Raw genomic sequence first — 26,121 nt, forward strand, 5'->3', positions numbered from 1 at the left:
ACATTAGATACGTTCAAGCAATATCAAATGAATGACGCACACGTCTCATTATCCAATCAACAATATATTGAAAATAAAACGTCGTAGTTACGCTTTAGTTAACCTCAAAATCGTCGAACAAAAAGAGCGAGACAAAACACATCACCTCCAACCTGCGATTGAGAAACCTAATTTGAATAACAATCAATAAATTAATGTATAGCTTTAACGTATTCAAGAGCGGGAGGCTGTAACACAACGAGCCGCACGAGCTCTGAATCTAAATTAAATTTTATAATAAACTTACCTTTTCAACGCCTTTACAAACAAAATGTGATACTTTTCTTAACTTATCATCATTATCGGACATCACAATGCTCCTTTGACTGTCGTTTAAGTGGACTAATCTCTTTTTACACGTTAAAAAGTACGGCGCCGAATGTGTTTCTCGTGTCGGCATAATTAGTCTGCAATTGTAAGCTTTTATTTCAAGAGACCGGACAGACACTTAGTAAAGGCAATACTTTCACGTGCTCATAGCAATACAATAATTAGTCCAAACGGTTGTGATTCGGAAACTTAAGTCATTAGTTCGTGTCAATTTAGCAATTGGCAAACGGTTTTAACTAAAATTACATGCATAAATAAGTCGTTTTATTTCTATTGACGTTATACAATTAAAAATAATTATTTTACAAGAAATGTTCGCCTCTAAATACAAACGAATAATCTTTATCATTACGTTAAATGGTATGTTTTATTAACTGACGAATTATTTTCATTTTAAAACTAAACAAATATTTAAAGAGTGATGTAAGTGACTTATGATCATAGTATTAAATAATTTTCACATTAGTTAACTTTATATATAGGATATAAAAATATGTATTTCTATCATTCAATTATAATTTTTTTATAACATACTATCTGTCGCCCGCGACTCCGTCCACGCGTAATTAAAATAACATAATTATTAGTCCATGTGTTCCAGACTATGTCCTACGTCTATGCCAAGTTTGAGCGAGATCCATTCAGCCGTTCATATGGGAAAAAAAGGACGGTTTTTTGGGTTTTCCCGGCAAATATTCGAAATTTCTCAACTTTTAAGCCTTCCCTAGACCTCAACAAACATTTCAAGACCGAGAGAACATCCGTTCACCCGTTTTCGAGTTTTAGCAAGACTAAAGAACAGCAATTGGCTTTTATGTAAATAGGTTATTAAAAAAATAATTAGTCACGATCGGTTGAACTTATTTACCGTAGTATATCTATCTCATTAGATCTCCGGTGTTCGAAATGAAAATATTTAAATTGTCGTCGTGCGGCGACACAAATAGCAGCTCGTTAATTACCGACTGTAATCACATTTCGCCAAACGCGTTACGACACACATGTCCCATCCCTTCGCTGTTCTATATTTAAATATTATTTAGGCGGGAGCTCATGCCACGCTCCCTGTCTCTATACAATCGAAAATAATTTATGAATCTTTGTTAACGTCTCTTGATGGAAATAAAAATATTATATTAGGTCTAGGTAAAAAAAAACTTACCTAGACTTATCGGTAGAAAGTTCTAAGACCTACCAATGTACTCGTTAGTCGTAAGCTTCCCTGTTCTAATTTATTTAATATGAATTTTATTGTACTTCTGGGTTTCAAGTTGCTAAAACTTATAATCCGAATTGCCAAAAACAATTTAAACCTTCATCAAAGTTCGAAAATTATGTTTATACTGATAAATATCTTTATATTTATTGAGTTCGTTTATTCTTTAGAAAACCACTATACATTAGCATAGAAATCTTAACAAATATGATCGCAACAATTTTCCTTATGTATTGATGTAACACTAACAGTAAATATTTTTATTAAACATGATTGAAACGTGATGGAGCGCAGATTGTTTCACGTACATAGCGTATATTTATCTAAAGATCCGTTCGCATATTATTTATTACGGCGACTTTTTATAAATAAAGAAAAAAGTTTTCAATTTCATCATATAAAGGAAATTAAATAATTAAGCTTTAAAAACATATTTTAAAATTGATGTCAAAATCATTGAATCGATTCCCACTAGGTATCGATTCCCGCCAAAATTCGCATGCCGACACGCCACCCTGCGGCCAAATTCCGCGTCATTGAGTTCTCATGAAACTGCATTCATGGATATCAGGAGATCAATTTAGTGTACCGATGTAAGTGTGTTTATATAAAATACAGTTAAAACTATAAACCAATTTTTGTTTTTAATAAGTCCGGTCAATTGTAAAATAAATAAGAGTGAGAAATAATGAAGAATTTATGATAAGGACATTACAATTTATGACACTAGTGAATATAAAATCTAACCTCAAAATACACAATCACATTAATGGTATAAAAGTTTTTGTCAAAATTTTAAACTGATATCCAAATTATACGCAGTAGTTATAGTTATTTAATCAATTGCCTACACTTCTTTGTAAATTGGACGTTAATAAGGAGCTTCCTTGGATTTAGTGGCGAAGTCCCCTCGCGTGTCTAAATCATGGCCCCCGGGGAACAGTAGCTAAAGATCGCGACTCCAAATTGCCGGCTGTCAGAACAACCACGACCCGCTCACTGCAACCGCTTGATTGAGCCCGATTAAATAAATCGTGGGAAACACCTTGATATCAATATATTTTTTATAATTAAAGGTGGTAAAAGAAAGGCTTTATTTAACATCTGACGAACTTGATAAATGGTAAATACTTGGTAGGCGTACTACATTGTGAGAAATGAGGCAAAAGGAAAAGAAATTAAATATTGTCATACAGAACAGGACTATGATACAAAATCTTAGATTAACTATTTTAGCTTAATGTTTTATTTCCAAACGAAATACGGCAAAATATTATCAAACTCACGATGATGAGATGAGCAAAGATTCATCTAAACGAAATAAAAATAGTAGAACAAACTTAATAAATTTCATATCAAACATCTTGTCTGCATAAATTAACCGCCGTGGATCTGTATTCGCTGTGCAAAAAGTGATCGGCCGTCAATCAGAGCATTACGATGTCTCGATTCTCGTTCGATTCTCACGCGTAAAGTCTGTGGCAGCACGCCACCGCTCCTTGCCGCTTACTCTATGGCACGCTACTCCGCTGTGTTCAGGATAAACGATCTCGATTCTTAGAATAACGCAATGGATAGACGTGATGATACCTTTCTGATTCCACCGAAGTATCTACAAATACTATATAATTTTGCATTAAAAAAATAAATTCAATCAGTTATTTCACTTTAAATTTTAACGATCTTAATGATACTATCCTATTATATCAATTTCGTCGTGAGAAACGTTCTAATTAAGGAATTTTAGAGTAATCTTTTCGCATCATCGTGTTTCACCTACGGTGATTCGTCCTTGTTGTACAATGTTAAATCTATTCATGTTATTGATATTTAAATTCTTTCCAATGAACGTTAACAGAGCGGTATAATTCTGTCATTTAAATTGCAGTTGAGTTTATCTACACCGGTATAAGAAGATTGCATGCGGCGTGTATTTGTCGAAGTAATCATGAGCGGCTAAATAGTTTATTTCCTGTGTTTAACGCCTTCTGTAGCCTTAACATCAACATTGCGTTTCCAGTTTATAATATACGATATTATTGACTTGGAGAGGGGAGGTTCGTAATTAGAGGATAGCGGGCAGGTCGCACGATAACTAGACTTAATGTTCATAATGACATCGCAACCGACGACGCCATTTTGAAACGATCGGGGTAAGATTGCAATGTAGTGTTGCCATTTACATTAATCATGAATTTTTCACTATTTTTTTTTCGTTAATATTGGATACGACGATTGTACGTAAAATATAACAAATATAACACTCAACGGAACAAAAGTGATTTTTTATATATGTCGTGGAAAATTAAATAAAAAAGTGAAAATTTATTGTCCATTAAATTTCATTTAAAAATTATCATTAAAATAGGTTACTGGTTTTAAATCTAGTAATGAATAGTGAATGAGTCTTTCGTACAATAAAGATGATTGAATGATAAATAAAAACTTTTTAACGCATGCGCCACATCACTAGCGCCGCTTTAAATGATTCTACAAAAGAAACGTTGAACAACTCAAAAGGCTTTTATTTTCATTCATACGCTTTATTATATAGACTTAATTAATTATATTTAATGTGGCTGGCTCTTATTATTCTCGCCTGATGATGACGTCTAAAAAGTTAATGTAATATTTATTTGGTACTCATTGTATACCGTTTTCTATTCTATTGTTTTGCGTAAAACAAAATAATTTAGCATTTTAACAATATCTCGTTATCATTGAAAACTAAGAGGTTTTAAGTTAAAGTTAAGCAAAAAATTAATACTCTTTAGCAGCTTACTAGTATAAATTATAAGGTTTGTTATCAAAAGAGTTTTTATTGCTGTAAGTAGGGTTAGAATAAGTAATGTGTACATGTAAGTTGAGAAGAACATTAGGGGAGCGGCTGCGGTGGAGTGCGCACGCGCCGGTGAGCACACTTGCAATGATATGTTTATAAATAGCTTAATAAAGAGGGTAGGACATCACTAAGCATTATAAGTAGACACAATGCAATAGGGAGTGTATATATAATTATAATTATAGCACTTTTTTGTGGAGAAGACAAACTAGTTTTTCATATGTGTATTTTAGAAATGTTGAGTTTTCTTGGATACCAACTTTGTTGAGCACCCTAATATCTCGTTAAAAGGTCCAATTGCATTACGTCAGAATATATAAGTATTATTAGTTACTTAAAATAATAAGAAGTTCAATTTAATTCATAATGCTATTGTGCTTCGAGGTATTATTCTATGAAGACGTAAAATTTTATAATGTTTTCACTAAATTTAAATTTTGGGTCCTTTGTAATTTAATATAAAATGCGATTGTCTACACAAAAGTAACGGTACTCACTACCCTAGTTACGAATACCGCTACCTCCCCGGCAAGCGCATTAGTTAACTTACCAATCTTGGTACTTGAATTAAAATTTCGATATTTAATTACAATATAACGATGTTTACTCGAAACATTACAGATTTTATTACTAGTGTGTAAGCTTTAAAATAGACTAAAATTAGGTATTTCAAATATTAAATTATCTTAAAATAATTGATAAAATTCAACGTAAGCTTTTGTAACGCTAATATTGGATTACCAATGTCTTGCATTACCAATGTTGGCTCGAAACATGTGTATCTTTTTGTCAGTAAATTGCGGATTATAGTTTCGTAGATGTCTTTATATTCATAAAATTTACCACATAAATTAGCATTCTAGTCATACAATTGACACAGTGCAAATTCGCAATTCTTGATTCGATGATACAACGTTGAGCAAATGTACTCAACGATTACTGGCATTCACGCAGCTTGCACATTTTTAACACATTTCGTTATTCATGACTTAATATCTATCATATTTAAAATGTCAAAACAATATTTGAAGTCAGATATGGTTTAAAAAATGTAGTATATACATTATGCATTCAGAAATTACTAATATAATGTATCAGTTTGGTAAAACTAATGCCAACAATCAGATCGATCTGGCCACAAAGAAAATCAAAATTTTTAAACACAAAAAAGTATGTTGTTAGCTCATAATGTTCACTTGAATTGGATCTTACAAAATTTAAAATCGAGGGACAAAGAAAATTTTCTAATACCGCTTCATAAATAATACAATGATCAAGACTTGTTATTCGTACTAAACGAAACAAAACCTAAATCACAAGATTTGAATAAAAAATTGTTTACAATGCAAATGCCGTCAAACAATTTAATACTCAATTCGATGTCTTTGTTTTTATTGCAAAGGTTATTTTGTAAATAAAACTGTCAGCAAGAAACGAATTCCATTGATGGAAAATTTTCTTAACTTTATATTACCTGCATTTACATTTAAAATGCAATTATGATACCAACATACAAAAATATTTCTAACTATCTTTTACTCCTCTCCATTGGCTGTGTCACATTCGTAGAATCCAACTTCAGAACAGTAACACTCCGACATCTATTTTATAATTTAAATATCGGGTCCGCTACCCGATAGACGTTGTCCTGTCTACACGTCTTTAATTTGAATATTATTTAAAATTTGACACTGCGATGGTAGCGCCGTCTGTCGGATCCAATGTAAAACATTCCAAAATCAACAACTACTAATAAATTAAAAATTAATTAAAAAAAACATTGTCCAGCGAACAAAATTGTGAATCTAAACCATTCCCAGGTCCCCTTGAACACACACAAAAAATTTCATCAAAATCGGTCCAGTCGTTTGAGAAAAGTTCAGTGACATACACACTCACAGAAGAATATAAAGATATATATATAAAGATAATGACAGACGTAATAATTAAATTCTAATTTGAAACTTACAAATATTATAAATGCGACTGTTTAGATAAATGGATGTATTTAGACGGTATCTCCAAATCCGGTATGCATGGATCTCGCTGAATATTTGGCATAGATGAAGAACATAATTGGAAGAAGACTTAGGCTGCTCATTGAGTTTTTTTTAAACCTGGCGAAAGAAGTCGCGGGCAACAGCTAGTAGTGTATAATTTGACGATGTAAGCGGCGCCTTTGTATCGTCTGTGCAAACAGTGCGAGACGCAGTCACACGCCAACACTTTACCTCTGCAAACAATACCTTGTAATCACCTTATATATTTATCTATGAACTATGATAACTCATTCAACTATTCCGTTGTTTTGCAATATTTTAACCACAATCATTTTATCTATTGTCAGTAATATAATATGTTAATTATTCGATTAACTAAATAACAAACACAAAATAAACCATGTACCGATTGGAATAACGAACGAATATATAAGAAATGTACAGCAAATTCTTAATTTCGTTACCTCAAGGAAAAATACACCTGCTCTGACGGACAGTTGTACAACAGTTTTATTTCTTCCCAGCGGTTTAGTGTCGAAAAATGACCACCGTATTTTGATCCCTCGGGCACCTTCATTCTCCCTCTATGTGGTCTGTTTTATTTGGTAACAAGAGAGGTGGGGCAGGCCATTTTACATTACTCTGGGTTAACATGGAGTTTTACTGCTAGTAAATAATTAAGGGGCTAATTTGATGCGCAGAAAGGTGCTGTTTTACGTTGTTTATGCTGCCTGCCCTCAATTGAAAGATATTGGGACAGATGTAATCATCTTTCATCTATATAAAGGTTTGCGCAGCCTATACTTTTTAGACCTCAAAGAATAATAGCTTCCTTGGCTAGTTCAAGAGTTTAGAATCTTCGTAAACTGATAATTTTGATTATTTTAAATAACAAAGTTAAGTGTCAGAATTATTAGTGAGGGGACATAAGCGTTGACATTTTAGTAAGGCTAGTGTTGCGCCAGTACACCGGCAGTGTAGGATTTTCTTCCTAACAGTTGTTGCGAATTATGTATACGAGATATGAAAATATCATTCTTAATAAGAAGACAGAATAAAGACTGGCTTTGTACCTTGTAATGTTTTCTTAATTGTCAAAGGATACTTTTAGGTTATCTTAACATGAATATGTGATTTAATGTTTTGCATCATAACGTCATTTATAACGTTTCAAAACATTTATTGCATAAGAAAAGTTAGCGAAGTAACGTTTAATCGTAAAGTTGCATTTTACGATCAATAAATCGATACATAATTATAGTCATACTAATCAATATTGGATATTAAACTAAGGTTATCAAAAACAACACATACTGTGAGTTTCTAAGACCAAAATATCTGTATAAACATATCGTCGTCCCTGTCATTTTCTTTGACGAAATTTTGTCACAGAAACCCACGGTTAATCCACACATAGACTTATTCAAAAGCGATTCATATATGACATATAAATCTTAAAAAATTCAACTATAAGAATAGAAAGATATTCCGGAGGAGAACAAAATACACCAAGCAATTACTTCGTCTTTTTTGGCCTACAACTATTGTCGTATTTAAAGTGATAGATTACTACGATCTTAAAGTAATGTTTCTACGCCACTGATTTTAAAACAACTCTATAAATATTCTAAACATTATTTTAATTAAGATTGAATATCCCAGTATAAGGAGGTGACATATCAAGATTCTAGTTGTCCAGTCATAAAATCGATGCAACGCTATCGAGTTTCGTACGCGGTCTCAAGTCGGGAAGCCGCGCAAATGTTAGTACTATCTAATCATAACCACATCAAAACCTTTCGATTTAAATACTAACTAAAATAAATAAATACAATTGTCAATTTTATTTAAATTTCATTACAGAATTTAAATAAATGTAATTTCAATTAAGCACATTATGACGAAATGTTTTAATCAACTACGCCCGTCCCTTACCTTATTAATTTTTTTTTTATTGGATTGTTCATTATTGTCAGCCAGTGTATAAATACATTGAAAAAGAATTCTTAGTTGATTGGCACGATTTTAATACTTCGTTATAACTTGATAATTTAACGTAATAAAGATCATAAAAACGCATTCATGCATGAAACAGAAAGAGAAAGCAAGGTAACTGCTACCTCATAGCTTAAGTATTAATAGGTTAATACGAATTAAAATATTTGGGACTGATATGTTCTTTTTTTTTTGGATTTTAATATTTAGTTTTTTTGGACTTCCTAGAGTTAGTAAATTGCAGCGGCACCGCATCTTTACCTTTCATTTTCTAAATAAAGAGTGAAATCAATATGTACATAAATATATTGATTTTGAATTCTTAGAATAATGAAAACTTTGTTTAACTGGATTAGTGTACGACGAGCGATTGATTGTCGATGACAGGCTTCCCTATAAGAAAATGTAATCGCGAAGCACTTTGATTAAGAATTCTTATGAAAACAAAACATTGCTTTGTTTATGTATACTTCCAATTATAATAAAACAACAAACTAATGTTCTTCTTGAAAATGGATTTCACGTAAAAATATTTTTAAATATATTATATCAAGTCGATTTCTAAAGTAAGCGTACACTGCCAGAGTGATACGTTAATATGCAATTTAATTCGAATTAGCAATAATAATGAATTAATGATAGTCAGCGATCGTGCACACGACCGCCCGGTTCGCATAGCCGTTGCACTCTGCGTATCAATCATGCTTCCCCCGCCCACCAGATGGAGCTGATCGTGAAGCAGTAATCGCCGCCCGCCATTTATTGTTTTCCGAGGAACGATCAAGCCTGTAAGAAGCCATTAGCGTTCTTTACTAATGGTGATGTACCTACATCATTTTAAAACATAAACAATCACAAATCCCTATATGTATGTGCCTAATTCTTTATATACTCTTATAATCAAAAACTCAAAATCTTAATATTAATTTTTGTTATTTCAAGCAATATAACAAACCTAACTTTCTTCTATTTTATCTTTTAGTTTACGGGTTGTATTTATTTCTTATAGGTTTCACCCAGGTGTGTATTCGTGCGAAATTAAAAAAAAACTTAATTAGTAGGCTATGTTCTACATCTATGCCAAATTACAGCGATATCAATGCAGCTGTTCTGAGAGATACCTTCAAACAAACGTCCTTTCATCAATCCAAACATTCGCATTTATAATATTAGTAAAAAGGAAGATTGGAAGCTGTATTATATACATTTTCATTCAAACACTTAATATTAATGTCTATTTTAACTGCGTAGAAAAAAACATTTATGTCAGTTTATCAAAAATAATTAAATTCACCGTATTTTATTATTAACTTATTATTATTGTAATTAATAATCAATATAGGATACCTGAGTACAAACGATATCGTAATACAAGACTTCGGTAAGGAATAAGACAGTCACCCTTATCGATTGGAGGGAACTTGATAGGTCTTAAGTCTGTACGTACTTACATTGATATCAGAGGATTATACATGTTTATGGCCTGCGCCTTCACTTCTTAATCAGCTTATCTTTTATACTTTCGCTACCGATTTCTTTTCACTTTCGATTAATAGAAAACAATAAACATTTTGAGGTTATATTTGCGCAACTTATAAGCCAGTGATGGCTGAATTACCGTAGGTTCTGATACCAAAAATATTTAATTAGTGCATATTGTTATCTCTGTTTTGTCAAAGATAATGACAAGGATGACGATATATTTTCTACAGAGAATTGACGAACTAACTGATATTAATCTGATTAATTTATTACTACAAAGTTTTCTTTAAATATTACAAGAAACATTCCGATTACTATAGATGCTTGGTAATTTTATTTTAATGGTTTTGCATTTTAATTAATTTACAACAATTGAGTCTGCTAAGAATAGATATTTCGTGAAAATATGACATTACAGTGCATGTCTAATACCGGCACGCCTTCTTTTTCTTCCACAATAAAACAGTTTTTATGCAATACATTGCTATTTTAATAATGGCAACTAATTATATTTAAATATGATTGAATATAAAGGAGTCGTTTGCTGCAACGGTTAGATCTATTTTCCACATAGCAGATAGTCGCGCGCGACCGGCCGCAACGTCCATTTGTATAAAGTTACGCGTTTTGTTATATTGGCACGACCACGAATGAAAATGACAGTTGTGGATGAAGTCATAGATATCTGTTACTTGGAAGCTGGGAATTAATCCATTTTCTACTAGCACGACTAGGAATATCGATCGCAATGCGTTTATGACCGCCGTTACGGTACGACCACTTTTGCGATAAGAAAAAGTCGAGCGGCACATAGTGCCAGTGGAAAAGGGGTCTTAAGGGTGAGTGGCAAGTCGTGTTTAATTAAGGGCAGTCCTGCGCCGATCGGAATATCGGAACGCGATTATAATGTTCATATGACTTCGCGAAGACTTACCAGTGCGGCAGTGATACCGGTGTCGGCTTACATAACTACACACATTGTTTGCTATTTGTCCATTTGTACTAACATCTGTGCCGATTGATTAAAATAATATTTAGTCATGTTAGTATAGTTAGAGACGACGCGACATCGATTTCTAAATCGATTACACAATATTGTACTTGTTCGTGTAATACATATTAAAGTGATTAAAGATTTGATTTATAAGATCTTTACAAAATAATTTACATATTCGCGTTAATATTATTAAAACACGATACATATGTAATTCTGATCTTTTCACTTGTTACAATATTTATCACGGTGTTACCGGCATCGCTGAGGTGCTGTGGTAAGTGCTTGAATAAACAAATACATTCGTCCATCTCATTACCGTTAGTTACCATCAATCTGACAGACGTCGGAATTGCCTGTTACATCCGTGAGATTGCTCTCTATTAAAACGTTACCATGAACAAATACAATTAGAATACAATGAATTAGAAACTACGACAATATGAAAACTATCTTTATAAAACATACAGACGAATTGAGAACCTCCTCCTTTTTTGAGGTCGATTAAAAAATTGAGTAACGAATTAAAAAAAAAACTGACATTATTTTCTTTCGTCAATTCTGTCTGTCCAGTATTAAACTAGCAACTAAAAACATTTTATTACATTAATTAAAACTTTCTCAAAGCGATCAAAAGTGACTTAATCACAGATTAATCAAAATGAGGTAATAATCAATTATAACTTGATAGCATAAATACTGTGTTAGTTTCTAAAATATCAAAATAAAATAGTATTATAATATAATAGTACGCAATTCCACTTGGATATGTTCCAAATAATCGATTCGATTAAATTAATTTGATTAATCGAGTATTCACTGCATACAATGAGAACACGTGACTCGATACAAACCCGTAGCAATTCTAAGCAAACCTTATCGTTCACGACATTTTTCTATCAACTATTAAATTATACAATACTATAATCATTATAAAATTCTGTACAACTTATCCAACATAAATAATGAATTCGAACTTAATTGCTTTTAATTAAAGTTTATTTTAGTTTGATTATAAAGTTAGTTATTACATTTCGTTCCATGCAGGCGAATAGTTTTAGTTCTGCGACTCGGGGCCGCGGGTACCCGCATCAAAATGGAAACAATTTATTCGTTAATACCTTCCCTATTGGTTAATATCGCATTCCTATTAATATTATTGATTAACAGGAAAAAAATATGTTGGTTAACGGTTTCGTAGGTGTGTAGTTACACAATTATGCAAAACTTTTATAGACAAATGTAGAATTAATCACAAAAACAGAGCACAAAATTATTATTTAAGTGTTTAGAATCCTCAGACTCATTAAGACATCGGTAAAGTCTTTCTCATTTGCATTTTAAAACCCAGGAAGAGAACCCGTACAATACACGGGGTTGGGTTACCTTAAGATTTCTACTTATAATTATTGCTTCATAATATCCGTCGAGACACTGCAGCCTGAAACTAGGCCAAGCGAGGCTATATACAAATTAATACATTTATATAATTCCATTTCCTTGTCATTAGCGACACCGCCGCCATATTTGCATGTCCACAATTACCCGCCATTTTGCATCTGGTATAAAATAATAGAGCGGCTAGATCTGAAGACATTTTATTCAAATTTAATGGCAAATTGAAATGTATTCACTTATACGTTACATTATGTATTACATCTGACGCAAAGACCTTTCTAGAAAGTTCGTCATTCATATCGCCCTGTAATAGACATAAGAATAACATATATATTACCTCCTCGCACCTTGATTACAAGTCTATGTGTTCTTCCAGGCTATGTTTAATCTATGCCAAATTTCAGCGAGATCCATGCAGCCTTCAAACAAACATCCATCCATTCATCTAGCATGCATTTATAATATTAGTAATATAGTAAGACTAGTTGCGGATAACTGTTAGTTTTCTAATAAAAATTAAACTGTCGTTTAAGTTGGACAAAATGATGACAAGACATAATAGCTAAAACGATCTTATAGAGTTGTGGTAGTTTAGTCGAACTGTTGAGGAGTTTCGGAGTTTTAGACATGATGAATACTGCAAATTATTACCACATTTTTTAGGGTTCCGTACCACATAGGAAAAAAACGGAACCCTTACATGATCACTTTGTTGTCCGTCCGTGTGTCTGTCAAGACCCTTTTTCTCAAAAACCCGTGAAGGTATCAAGCTGGAATTTATATCAAATGTTCTGGTCTGCGGTCGCTAGGTGCTGTGAAAAAATAAAACTTCTAAGCCAACCCAATCAAAAGAATGCAACCTTTTATGACGCAAATTTACGCATTTTTTTTTAATTGCAAGATTTTATTTTATACACATATAACTTGACATTGTGTCTCAAAATAAGTTATAATTTACATATCCGCATTTATAACTTATGTTAGAGTTTAATATTGTAAAGTAAAAACACTTTATTCAGCTAGAATTAATCTTATGTAGATAATATAAACTATAAATAGCAATGACAAAAAGCGATTCACAATAAGAATTGAACAGGTGATTTTATACATCTCATCTTTCCTAGCAATATTTAGTGACTAATAATTATTTGCTTTGATAAATTAGTCATTTTTCTTTATCGACTAACTTAACAATAAACCATACATTGTCGATTAATTCTAATTATTGCCGATTAATTTACTATATTATTTATAATGTCAATTTGCCTAATAATACTGTAACTACCGCACCCGTCACTCCTGTCTGCCACCGATGTGGTACAATGAGCATTGAAATACGTGTTAAATGTAATCTCATTTGATTATTCCACAATGATCTTTATCCCGTTCACGTGTTATGCCTCCTTTACATTGTTCCAGTACAGTAGGACAGTATGATTCAAAATCATCACGGAGCCAAAAGCTGTTCATATCTGGCGAGCACTGTCTTACTGTAACCATGGCATTATTCAACAACGCAACACAAAAACGTTATTTTCCCTTACTTTACGAGTACCGTGTTGTGACGTCATCACACTTACGTCTGATTCACGAATTCACACACACGAAAATATCATAAACAAGTCAGTCTCTTGCTACCATCTACCCTTATGACATTCCGGAGAAGAATTCGAACTGTATACTCTTCACTGTAAAAATTTATTAACCCTATAGGCTATAGGTCAAACTTAAATGAAAATTTATACTTTAAGACCGCGAAAAACATTTGGTTATTGTCTGACTATTGGATTGAATCACAGTCAATAAGCTGTTGCCAAATATAACAAGACAATGCGCTAATCAAGCTATTTAACTTAACCCTTTACAACGGATGTTAAACCACGTCGTCCATCATTTACAGCTTATTCTATATTTTGACAGCAAAGAATATGGGAATTTATTTAAGTAAAATGATATATCAGAGAGAATCATCTCAGTGAAATCGGAGATTAAAATAAACGGTTGCATTTGTTTATAAGCATAATAAACTTTTTAACAGCATTCTTGCTATTTCAATTTTCTTTCCGTTATTTATTAATAAATTGGAATGAATTATTTTAAATCCTAAAATGAAATTACGTATTTAACTTTTCGAAGTACACTGAGGTGGATAAGTGCCGTTGCGTCTGCGTCACTTAACCCACGCAACCTTCCTTTATAAATATTGAATGTCAATACAATTATTTACGACAGATATATTGAATATAAATGACGAGATAAAAGATCGGGCTCGATTCCTGTGTAAAGATCGGTGACAAAGGCGCTTTGTCGAGTCAGCCATTTTATTTGTATGCAAATTGTAACTTCGACAAAGGAACGTGATGTTAACTCAAATAAACGAAGCCACAATCGTTTTGATAGAATGAAAAATATTATATTAATAGGATTTTATAGCATCTGAATAAATCTTATTCCTATATAAGGTGCAACATTTAAGGCTGCGATTGTTTGTGGATTTTGAATTAATTTAAATGGATTTTACGTCAAACAAGAGATATAAATATACTGATAAAATTATGATACTTATCATAGTATCTTAACTTATTATATAATCTCAAACTATAGGTATTTAAATAAAATTGTTTAAAATTTTACAAATGTTAAATGTGAAACTTTTTTAGTAATTCATGCATGATATTGTTAATTGAAGGGATAAACAGATTATAAACATTTGCAACACAAATTTAATGTTAGTGATACGTTTAACTTCTTTTGTACGTAGTAGCAGTAGATGTGGCAGTGGGCACGCGACCAGGTAGCTAGCGGGTGCGACACCTGCCCGAAATTCTGACACCACACGTCACACCCCTTTTGAAACAGATAACAGCAAATGGCCGAATGTTTTGGATATCATTGCCTTTCCATATTAAAAAAAACTTTAAACAAACAAACGTCACCCTCAAAATATTTAAATTTGGAACGAATTGTGTGAAAACATTGAAATGACGATTTTTTCTTAATTTAAAATTATTAATTGCCAGCTACAAAGGTGTGAGCCGCTGAAAAGTAATGTCAACGGATGAAGGAATAATTTCGTGTGAGAGTCGCCAATTATTTCAATTAATGAAATGTCGCGTCGACAGGACAGGAAAGGGAAGCGGTCACCTCCGGGGCTCGGGCTAACTTTAGTGATTGTAGACTGAGTGACGGGAGTTTGATTAATTAATTTGTGGCCTATCCGAGTGGGGATAATAAATTGTGCGTGTACCTCCCGTGAGATGTCGCCGGTGGACGCACCGCTGAATAAATGATATACTCAAACGCTAACATTAAATCCGTCTAGACTGAAATAGATTGCTAACGACGTCTTATACAGGTAAATGAAGTCCTCACAGACGATGGATCATTAAAATTTTTAGCCAGAAATAACTTATTAACTAAGTGCATTTGGGTAAACCGACGCGGACAGATGAAGTACCAATTCTGCGGATTCTTAAATCATATGCGGTCCAGTCTTTTACTGTCAAATAGTCTAAGCCGATTTTTTTTTAAATAATTTACTACCAAATATTTTTTTTCGATATTATAAACTCGAACAATTAATACACATAGAAAAAGAAAAACTTTACAAACATGTTTTTATCAATAAACACCAATTTTTTTTGTTAAAACTATATTCCTAGAATTACAAATTAAGGCAGCTTATCGAGACGCGGTTTATGATTTTTTTGTTTTGTTAAAATCATGAATAGCGGCAGAAATGGTTCCGCTAAATAAACAATACCAGGCCGATTGCCCTAAGCCCGCACAGATGTTGGAAGGGACGTCCTTTATACCATGTTATGGAACCCAAGACGATTTTTGTTATATTAATAATCATATCGGCGCCATTTCTTTAAAAGTGTCGCCAAAGCCGCCCCGCACATGTTGCGCGCCAGACACACTTAGGATGCATTCATTAATTTACATTTAAGATGCGTTCAAATTTTGTATTATAGATAATACAACAATTTAATCTTATAAGCCAATCGTAAAATTTCTACTGATGATGTAGACTAAAAAAAGAATATTGACAAACGGCAATTGATTTTTCTGAAAATTTATTTGATACGAATAAAATGTACTATAATTGTTTTTAAGCTTATACATAAATTAATAATATATGAATCATGAGCTTGTTAATATAAAACGTCAATAAGTAAATAATAATTTGTAGCTACTTGGTGGGAATACGAAAAAATTTTTCCAACAAAACAATGGTGTCATTGAAACAATTGAATTCGTAGGTAGGATTTTTAGTGGTACGGAGCAATAAAAATAATACCCCGATGTCAGGTACTCACTTTCTAGCAATTTAATGGATGCAGTTTTATCCGTAAACTTTAAAAAAAAAAAACAAAAAAAATATTTTGTAATAGATTGACAGAAGTTAAATTTGAATGTAAAATGGTATGGTAGAGGAAGATGTAAGAAAGCCATAATTTCTTTGATTACGTAAAAGAGGATATGCTTAAGATGTTAGTTAATAAGGCAAATCTTACTTATCATACAAATATTATGAATACGAATGTTTAAATGGATGGATGTTTGAATCTCCGCAACGACTCAACGTATCTGGCTGAAATGTGCATTGATGTAAAACAAAGTGTAGAAGACCACATAGGTTATAAAATTATTAAGTTTTTTTTTTTTAATTTCACGCGAGAGTGTTGAAGGCGACGGCTAGTAGAGGTTTACAAAATAGTGGTACAGACTGCTTACTAGGGTAGGGCGCGGTTGGGCGATCAGCCACAGCGCTGGACAAAATCTACGGCTAAAATTTTTACTGGTGCCGCCAGTGAGGAAAAGAGTAGGATGATCATAACGGATCAGTCTAAAATTCGTGCGTATTTCAATACAAATATCCCATACCCTAAACTTAACAAAAAAATATGACGCTAGGTTTTTATTAAAAAAAAATCTTTTAAGTTTAATTACAACATAAAAGCATATTACGTAAATAAGTAAAAAAACTGTTGTTTATATCACTAAGACTTAACAGTGATAGGTATCTAATATAATATATTAGTATATAACAAAAACATGAACGTCAATTGTAAATGGGAATCAAATTAACAACCGTATCACTCAAACTAAACATTAATTATGAATTTACACTAGCAAACCATTCATAGAAACATACATTTCTTTGGAAAAATAAGAACATGATTTTGTACGGCTGTTTCAACAAATTGTTTGACCTGCATTCACTCAAAAACTACTGAATCCATTTAAAAATCCGTCAACAATAGACGCTTATCAATGGTCTACAGAAATTATCGAAAAGTAACAGTTATTAGCTATCCAGCAGAAAAACAAACTGGGCTAAAAATTCATTTGCAAATAATTAAGGCTACCTTCGGTATTTTCAATACCGGAATACCAATAAAAGACCATTTCACTTAAGCAAACTTCATTTACACAATGTATCAATAGCACTTGATACATTGCATAAATATTTAATCTGTGACATGTCAAAAAATAACACGCCGATAATCTTGATGCAACACTCGAAAATATCTGTTTAATTGGATATCACTTTCCATTCAAAAAAGTTTAGGCATCAATTTACCAATAATCGATAGGTAAGGTATCTTTGCAATACTATTTTAAGTATTAAATACCGTTTATATACTTTCTTAGATAAAATGCAGTAAGTATATAAATGAAAATGTAAAAGACAACTTATGAGGTAGTTATTGATATGTCAAAATCCAACTCAATTGCAAAATAATCACAAAACTTCTTACAGTACTTGACATTTATACTTTTGTTTTTTAATTAAAAAATATTGCAAAGGCTGTTGGGTCAAAAAGTTTTCTTTAATTATGATAATTTTTCAATGATAGTGAGTCTCATGTAAATGCAATGAAAACAAACTTACCACGGGGCTGTCATCGCCAAGGTCGGAATCACGGTCGGCGTCGGCCATGGCGTACGCCGGCACCGGATCGCGGTTCTTTACCCGAATCTTGGCGGCTGTGGTGCACGGGCAAAAGAGCAGGCTGGGCACGCGGCACACGCGTTCACACGTTGCACACGCGCACGGCACACGCGACAAGTTACACGCGACAGCTTGGATACGAGCGTCGCCGCGGCAAGCACGGTGTGGTATGGCGAACTCGGGCAACTGGCAACACTTCGCTCCCCCCCTCGCAGCTCCGTGGCTCCGCCCCAGGGCGTGCGGCGTCATGGCGAATCAAACCGCGCGATATCAAACCGATATTTCAGTTATTACGCTCCGCCCGTTTCGCTTGTATTGTTTTTATTCCAAGCTATAAAATAATCGCGTTGTTAATCGCGTATAGCGTTGCGATTTCTTGTTGTAACGCAACGGTTATCGATGTTGAATATAATATTTGCATTGAATCATCAATTAATATGAATGTAGTCTTTATTACGTATTTAATTGATTATTCCGTATTAATATTAAGGTCAGTATGTATATTTATTCTGTGTTATGCCATGTTTTTTGTTTATTTGAACGAAATATTCTTAACATTTTAGTTTTTTGACGAAGTTAAAGAATTTTTAATTTAAAAAATTAAAATAATTATTAAAAGATGATTCAATTACTTAACGAATTTTATTTATTTATTTATTGTAAGTTTAGATTTTATACCGAGTCTCCATTTGTTGTATATCTCTGCAGAATACTAAGTTTTATCGAACTTTAAAACGTACTTACGACTGAAGCATAATTCTTCTATGAAGATCAACAATAGCAAATCAATTGCAATTTTTGGTTAAATTATGAAATTATAAGACAATAGTTTATAAAAGTCAATAAATATTACTATTAAGAAAATAAAAACCAAGTAAATATATCGTACATTTCTACTTTTAGACACTTTTAATTCAAATCCTTTGGCGTGAATGGCGCGCTTTCATTACAAAGTCAAGTGTCAGAATTATTAGTGAGGGGACATAAACGTTGACATTTTAGTTAGGCTAGTGTTGCGCCAGTACACCGGCACAATGTCAGATTTTATTTCTAACACTACAAACGCATCTCTATACATTGGTTTCTGTAACCAATATCTCTATATTAAATATATTATCATCCTTTTTATTATCTTTGTCAAAAACTTAACTTAGGTCTTAAACTTAGATGTCTCAGAAATCCACGGTAACAACCGATTTACTAAATAACTTGTAACGTATGTGGTTATTGTCCGATAAAGTAACCAACGATAATACTATAATGCTGTAAGTATTACGCAAAGCAAGAGGCACTTACATGTCGGCACCTTACCTAAGCCGATATATTAGCATAGGTCCGGTTACAAACCTTCTTACAGCATCAATTCCTGCTCACCCAATTCATGTAACTACCAGATAATGTTGATGATCTTCGCAAAGTTAAATTCTACTATATTTTATAACATTTTATACACTTACTAGTTGTAGCCCGCAACTCCGTCCGCGAGAAATTAAAAAATAGATAGTAGCCGATTCTCAGACCTACTCAATATGCTCACAAAATTTCATGAGAATCGGTAAAGCCGTTTCGGAGGTGTATGGGAACGAAAATTGTGACACGAGAATTTTATATATAAGCCTAGCTGTCGCCCGCGACTCCGTCCGCATGGGTTTAAAAATAGCTGTTGCCCGATTCTCAGACCTACTCAATATGCTCACAAAATTTCATGAGAATCGGTAAAGCCGTTTCGGAGGTGTATGGGAACGAAAATTGTTACACGAGAATTTTATATATAAGACAAGCTGTCGCTCGCGACTCCGTGCGCATGGGTTTAAAAATAGCTGTTGCCCGTTTCTCAGACCTACTCAATATGCTCACAAAATTTCATGAGAATCGGTCAAGCCGTTTCGGAGGTGTATGGGAACGAAAATTGTGACACGAGAATTTTATATATAAGACTAGCTGTCGCCCGCGACTCCGTCCGCATGGGTTTACAAATAGCTGTTGCCCGATTCTCAGACCTACTCAATATGCTCACAAAATTTCATGAGAATCGGTCAGGCCGTTTCGGAGGAGTTTGGGAACGAAATAAACGGATTAAACTTGGAATCTGGTAATTGACAATTGTAAACTTCTTTGAGCCCCAATATTATTAAGCGTGGGAACTTCACAGCATCTCTGGCTCTGGTTGTTTTATAATATTAATAAATCCAGCTTAGAAAAGGCCTTCTATGACCAACGCTAATCAGATTGCTGAAAAAACTATTTTTGATGACCATTTAAGCCTTACGAGTTGGTAAATAGATGAAGCGTTGACTGTTAGGAGTTCGGTAACCAATTCGGTTTAAATAATAGACTGAGACAAAGTTCCAGTGCAGAGGGGTTCAGTTTGGTTATTCTTAATTTGGTTTAGGCAACGTCTTCAAACATGTTTATGTTGTAGTTGCCTCTTTCAGACAATTACTAGCGGCGGGGCGGCTTTACGGTATCGCGCAGTAGGGAGAATGCTAAGGTGTTAGACAAAAAGGGGCATCACAGATCTGCGAATATTACTGTCTCCCGTAATCCATCCAGGTATAGTAAAGATAAGGCGCCCTAGAAATCATTATTCTTACCGTTTGTTTCTGAGACCAAAATGTTTGTATAAAACATATCGTCATCCCTGTCATTATCTTTGACAAAACATAGATATAAACAAGTGTTAAACGGCGATTTTGTTCTCAGAAACCCACGATTAGTCATGTAATATATTAGTAAGATCAATCTATACTAAGTGACCGTCTAAGTGACTATAGAACTCTGAGTTTAGGAGTAACTCCCAGTAAAATTAAGTAAACAATTTGTATATGGTTTATGTTTAGATTGTAAATAATAAAAAATGTAAAACGCTTGCTACAGTATACAATGTAGAAGACAGGTCGTTGCGGGGTAGGTGCGGGTTGGAGGCGGCAGGGGGCGCTAGGTTCAGACAGCAACAATTAATGCGGCCGGCAGATCAATCGCTTGTCGAACATAGCACACCGGACCTGCTTGCACCCGTGTACAAGGCAAAAGCGATAAAACACATGTAAGTATCTTCACTAACCTTTTAAAATGCAAAGATAACTTCATCCTAAAAAGCATAACATTATTTTAGTCTTAATTATCTTAAAAATACATTTTCGTTTCTTTTTATATTATGTTACTTTGGTACAGTCCAACTGTCACAGAAACATTTATAACGAGTTTAATTTTTTTAATATCGATACTGTGAACGAAATTGCAAATTTTATTTTAAATCCACATAGATCTATTTGTGTCATAGAGAAATCAATGTTTAAAAAAACAAAACACGCAAACATCTCGTAAATTGGGCCACACGCCTCTGTAATCGCTCCGGGCTGATTGATGAAGTCCCCCCCCCCTCCGCCGACCGCCGCCCGCCCCACAGCCCCCGAGTTCACCCGCCGCCGTTTAGACCGAGTGATACATTGCTACGAGATCTATTACCGTCACTACATTACTGCTTCTATGTTTTAATTTTAAACATTAACTGAAGCGAATTTGTACATAAAAAATAATTTGTGTTTTTTCACTAATTAATCGTTATTATATTTATTATTAAAATATCATTTTATTTCCGGCCAGAAGAAACGTATAAATAGTAGAAAGTATAAAAGACTGCAAAAGTCAATTTGAAAGTTTGAAAAATAATTTTACCCGAAAACTGTATGAGTAAACCAATTTGCCTACAGATGGCGACAGTAATATTTGATAATTTTCAAGTTGTTTAAATTTGACATTAGATGGCGCTCAAAACTAATTAGTTCTTGGTAAATAGGAATTTGGCGGTGATAGAGGAATTTAAATCGCATTTTTTTAGTGTTTGTAATCTTTGTCAAAATGTAACTAATTTTACTATGACATATGTTGTACGCCAAATATACCATTTACTAAAGTATTTTATCAATAAATTATTATGTTTTCTATGACAGAGGTATAAACCTACATAAATACCTACAATAATCTATTTAAAGTGAACTTTTCTCCAAATGATTAATGTACGAAGTATAGAGACGAAGTGCAAAAACAATCATCAAGTACGCATTGCAGGGTATCGGCATTCCTCACGCCCCAACCCTCGGGACAATGATAAATTAACAATATTATTGAGCAGCAAGACTCAGCGAGAAAATTAAATTAGTCAAACACCTCCTTTATTACTGCCTAACAATTTGCCATGTTAAATTATAGAAAGTTTGTCAGAGCTCTCTGACATTTTTACACATGTCTCGCGGTTTGTCTTTTGCGCTAACTAGCGATGGAATTATTATTTATTATTTTGTAGAGGTCTCCTTTTTCTACGAGTGTTACCAGATGTAAAGAATTTTCCCATATTGTATGGCATTATCGCGTTTATGTTAGAATCATTTTTTGATTGGCTGTTAAGCTGTTAACAATAACATTAAGTAAGAAAGAAAAAAAAGCAAAGCAATTATTGCTTTTTTTTTAGTAGAAGAGATATACTGGTGGACTGATATTTGCTGTTTTCGTTAAAGGAAGCAGCTTAATATGCATTTCATTATATCAATCGATTTGTAAAAGCTTTTGTTATATTGTTCAATATTTAAAACGTCGAGGTAACCCTAAATGTTATTGCTTTTTGTGGCATTTCAAATTTGCTTAACATTAATGCACGGTCGCGGTTTGCTCGTTCCATTGCGACTATGTTTAACTGCTTCTCAGTAATGCGTCCTGTGAAGGTGCAAATAAACAATTTTTTACGAACCCATTTGACATATATTTTTTTGCCCCCACAAAAAAGACATGCGATTTACGCTATTATGGTGGTAAAAGTAAAAATAGCAATTATCTGGTTATAATAGGTAAACTTACAAACTAGGAAACCGAAATACTATCTCTAAATTCACTTTTTGAAGTTTGAACCTCAAAATTTCGCATATTTCTAGCGTAAAGTTTGCCTTATCATCTAGTTATTTACATTAAGGAATACTGTTAGGTTTGATTAGCGTGTAAAATTCAAGGTGTCTTGTACTGTGGTAATATTGTGAGACTTTCTGTATACTATTAGATTAGGATTCAAGATTATAACAATGAAACAACCGAATACAAAATATTACAACATCGTTTATTACATTTTATACATTTTAAGTGATGTTTTCATTACATTATCTAATTCGTTTTCGAATCATTTCCCGTTGCTGGCCAACATCGGGTTTAAAAATAAATGCTATTCATGATTCGATCGTTGCATCGATTTTAAATCGAAGTCTCGTGGCACGTGATTAAGGGGATGTGACGATTGGTACGGTTTGTTCTCTTGGCTGTTCCGTCTTGGGGGGTTCAGGTTGCTTAGCTGGGCCGGTTTTCGTGATTGGTACGATTCTTTCCCCGCTGTTAGGTGGGGGGCGCTTGGGGGCGGTGATTGTGAGCACTCCGTCAGATGAGAGTGTGCTGACTAGGTCTGCAGTGTCATAGCCTGAAGGTAGGATGTACCGGCGTGTGAACTGACGTGACACGAAGCCGTGTTCGTCCTGCTTTTCCTCGTGCTTGCCTTCGACCACTACGCAGTTGTTCGTTGCTTTTACGGTGATCTCCTCAGGAGCGAATTGTTGCACGTCTAAGATGACCTGCAAAAAGAAAAGGTCTAATTTAATTTCTGTTATTAAGCCTTAATAAATAGGTATGCTGAACTAACTCTTATATTTTTCGGAGAATAACGATATGCGTCAACAATTTGACTATTGCGAATCTTAATGTAGCGAGAAATTATTTTCTTTGGCTTATAATGTTCTAAGTATAATAATAACTAAGTAGTTATAATACATACTTCGAATTTCTCCTTGGTCATGTTAATAGTTGAGGCTGACTCCTGCCTGGCAAGGCTGGTCCTCCAGGGTCTGAAGTAGGAGTTCCTGAAGAGGGAGCTTGAGGGGAGAGAGGAGAGGGACGACAGCAGGTCATCCTTGCGGAGGCCTACGCCGAAGTGTTGGTCCAGAAGACGAGAGGGGCGCTCCCAGTCGTCCCACCAGTCACGGAACATCATCGGAACTATCGACATCTGGAAATTAAAACAAGTAATCAACTAAAAATAATCATAAAACATCATCTGCATCAACACTACAAATAGTCAAGTAAACAAAATGTGTATCTAAAATCACATGTTTTTAGCTTTTGCTATACGCTGCCAATAAATTATTGTTTCGCAGTTTGATAACCTTAATTTATTCGAATGTTTGTAAATAACGTTAGAGATGATTTATTCTAAAAACAGGCATTGTGTAAAATGTAATAAAACTTTAGAGCAACTTTAAAATAGAGCAGCAAAATTGAGATTCATGCCGCCTTTGTCTTCCTGTATCCTGAAAGTACAAAAATCCTACTATACATGCATAATGCAAACCAGGCATTATTGAAATAACAAGATATATAAATAGTGTCCATCAATATTAACAATGCATATTTAGATTCCATGCACAATTTGGAAGATTATTTCTTTGGCATAGTTTCAAAAATCAATTTAACAAGATTATTCTGGAACTATTCCACGCATGATTCACCTGGAACATTTTTAGATGTGATGCAACTACCCACAATCATTTATTATGCGCCAAGAATGCTGAATTCAATGTCTAGAGTGGCGTGTCAGTTTTGTTGACAAAAAAAATGGGCGAATTATTTTGGGAAATGCGCCATAAATTTTCTAAAACAGCTTTTTGCGTCCTTAATCTAAAGAAATAATATTATGACTATTAATTAATTATTAAACAATTTGTACGCATTTAATATATATATTAATATAATATATATAATAATATATACATAAGAATAGAAAATAATTGCAACGCAATTTATATATTTGAAAATATGTTTTCAAGACACACAGTTCATTTACCAAACATGAACCACACAATTTTAATTTAATTATTTAAGGCTCATAAAATAAAAATAATAAAAGTAGAGCTATGCACAAAATTATAATGGAATCAAAGTGTTACCTTTGCTTTGATATTATTTCGTTGCAGGCGCGCGCTGCTCAGTGCTCGAGAGACTACGGTAGCCACGGCTATGAGTTGATTTAAATAGAATTTTCAGCAGCCCACACCGTGTGACTCAACGGGAAAGCACCTTGAACTACAAACTACATTATTCCCGACTTCAGTGGGATAAGTCTGGCTTACAGATATTAGAAAAAGATTAATCAAACGACACACTGAAATATATAAAATCGCGGAAAAAAGCCAGTCCTTTCACCCATGTAACTATTATACAATATTTAAAAAGACATGTCAATTTTATTTGTATTCATTTCATGTAATCTAATGAGTTTTGTGGTCCTATGTTATGACAAATGGTAGATCTGGAAGTCTAAAGCCTATTCCTCTGTCACATAAAGTGGCATAAAGACGAAGCGAATAACTTAAGTAACATTGCGCATGCTTCTTATTAACAGCTCCTCATCAACAAACAAACTTCCTCTTTCCCTTCCCTCCCTTTTTCTTGTAAGGAAAGGATGGGAAGTGTTTAAATTTTGTAAAAGATATGTGTTAATTACTAAAAAGTTTTTTAACATCCGACTCGAAGGACCAGCTGTTTCGGCTTGGCCTCAGGCAAGTATGAAGTAAGTGAAATGTAGGCGGTATACCACCGGTTTAGTAAGTTGTTATTATCCAGGTTGAGGCAGCAGAAAAAATAACAATGTAACGACTAATAAATGCGAAAAACACTGCTATGTGCAGCTACGCTTTTATGTCTTTCTATGGGAAAGTATTTAATAAGCTTTTATTTACTTGCAATGTATGTATGTTAGTTCGAGAGGAATGTTGCAACTCAATTTTGAAGCAGATATGTTCAACCGATTGAGCTGAAATGTTGTATAAATGT

The 26,121-nt window shown here is 33.5% G+C and overlaps 2 protein-coding genes across 2 annotated transcripts in view; both read right to left on the bottom strand.

The window, feature by feature from the left end:
- Positions 1–18,507, bottom strand: part of retn (retained) — a 99,675-nt gene extending 81,168 nt beyond the window's left edge. Inside the window, exon 1 of the mRNA XM_013307038.1 lies at positions 18,199–18,507. Coding sequence (XP_013162492.1) covers positions 18,199–18,507 — 309 coding nt within the window. The remainder of the gene's footprint in view (positions 1–18,198) is intronic.
- Positions 18,508–23,344: 4,837 nt separating this feature from the next.
- On the bottom strand, positions 23,345–25,285 carry l(2)efl (lethal (2) essential for life). Its single transcript, NM_001312449.1, is given in 3 exon segments — positions 23,345–23,867; positions 24,068–24,298; positions 25,236–25,285. Coding segments are annotated over 2 exon segments (576 nt in total). The 5' UTR covers positions 25,236–25,285; the 3' UTR covers positions 23,345–23,522.
- Positions 25,286–26,121: the final 836 nt, after the last annotated feature.

This window comes from Papilio xuthus, unplaced genomic scaffold (assembly GCF_000836235.2).
Source record: "Papilio xuthus unplaced genomic scaffold, Pxut_1.1 DF828142.1, whole genome shotgun sequence".
NCBI lineage: Eukaryota > Metazoa > Arthropoda > Insecta > Lepidoptera > Papilionidae > Papilio > Papilio xuthus.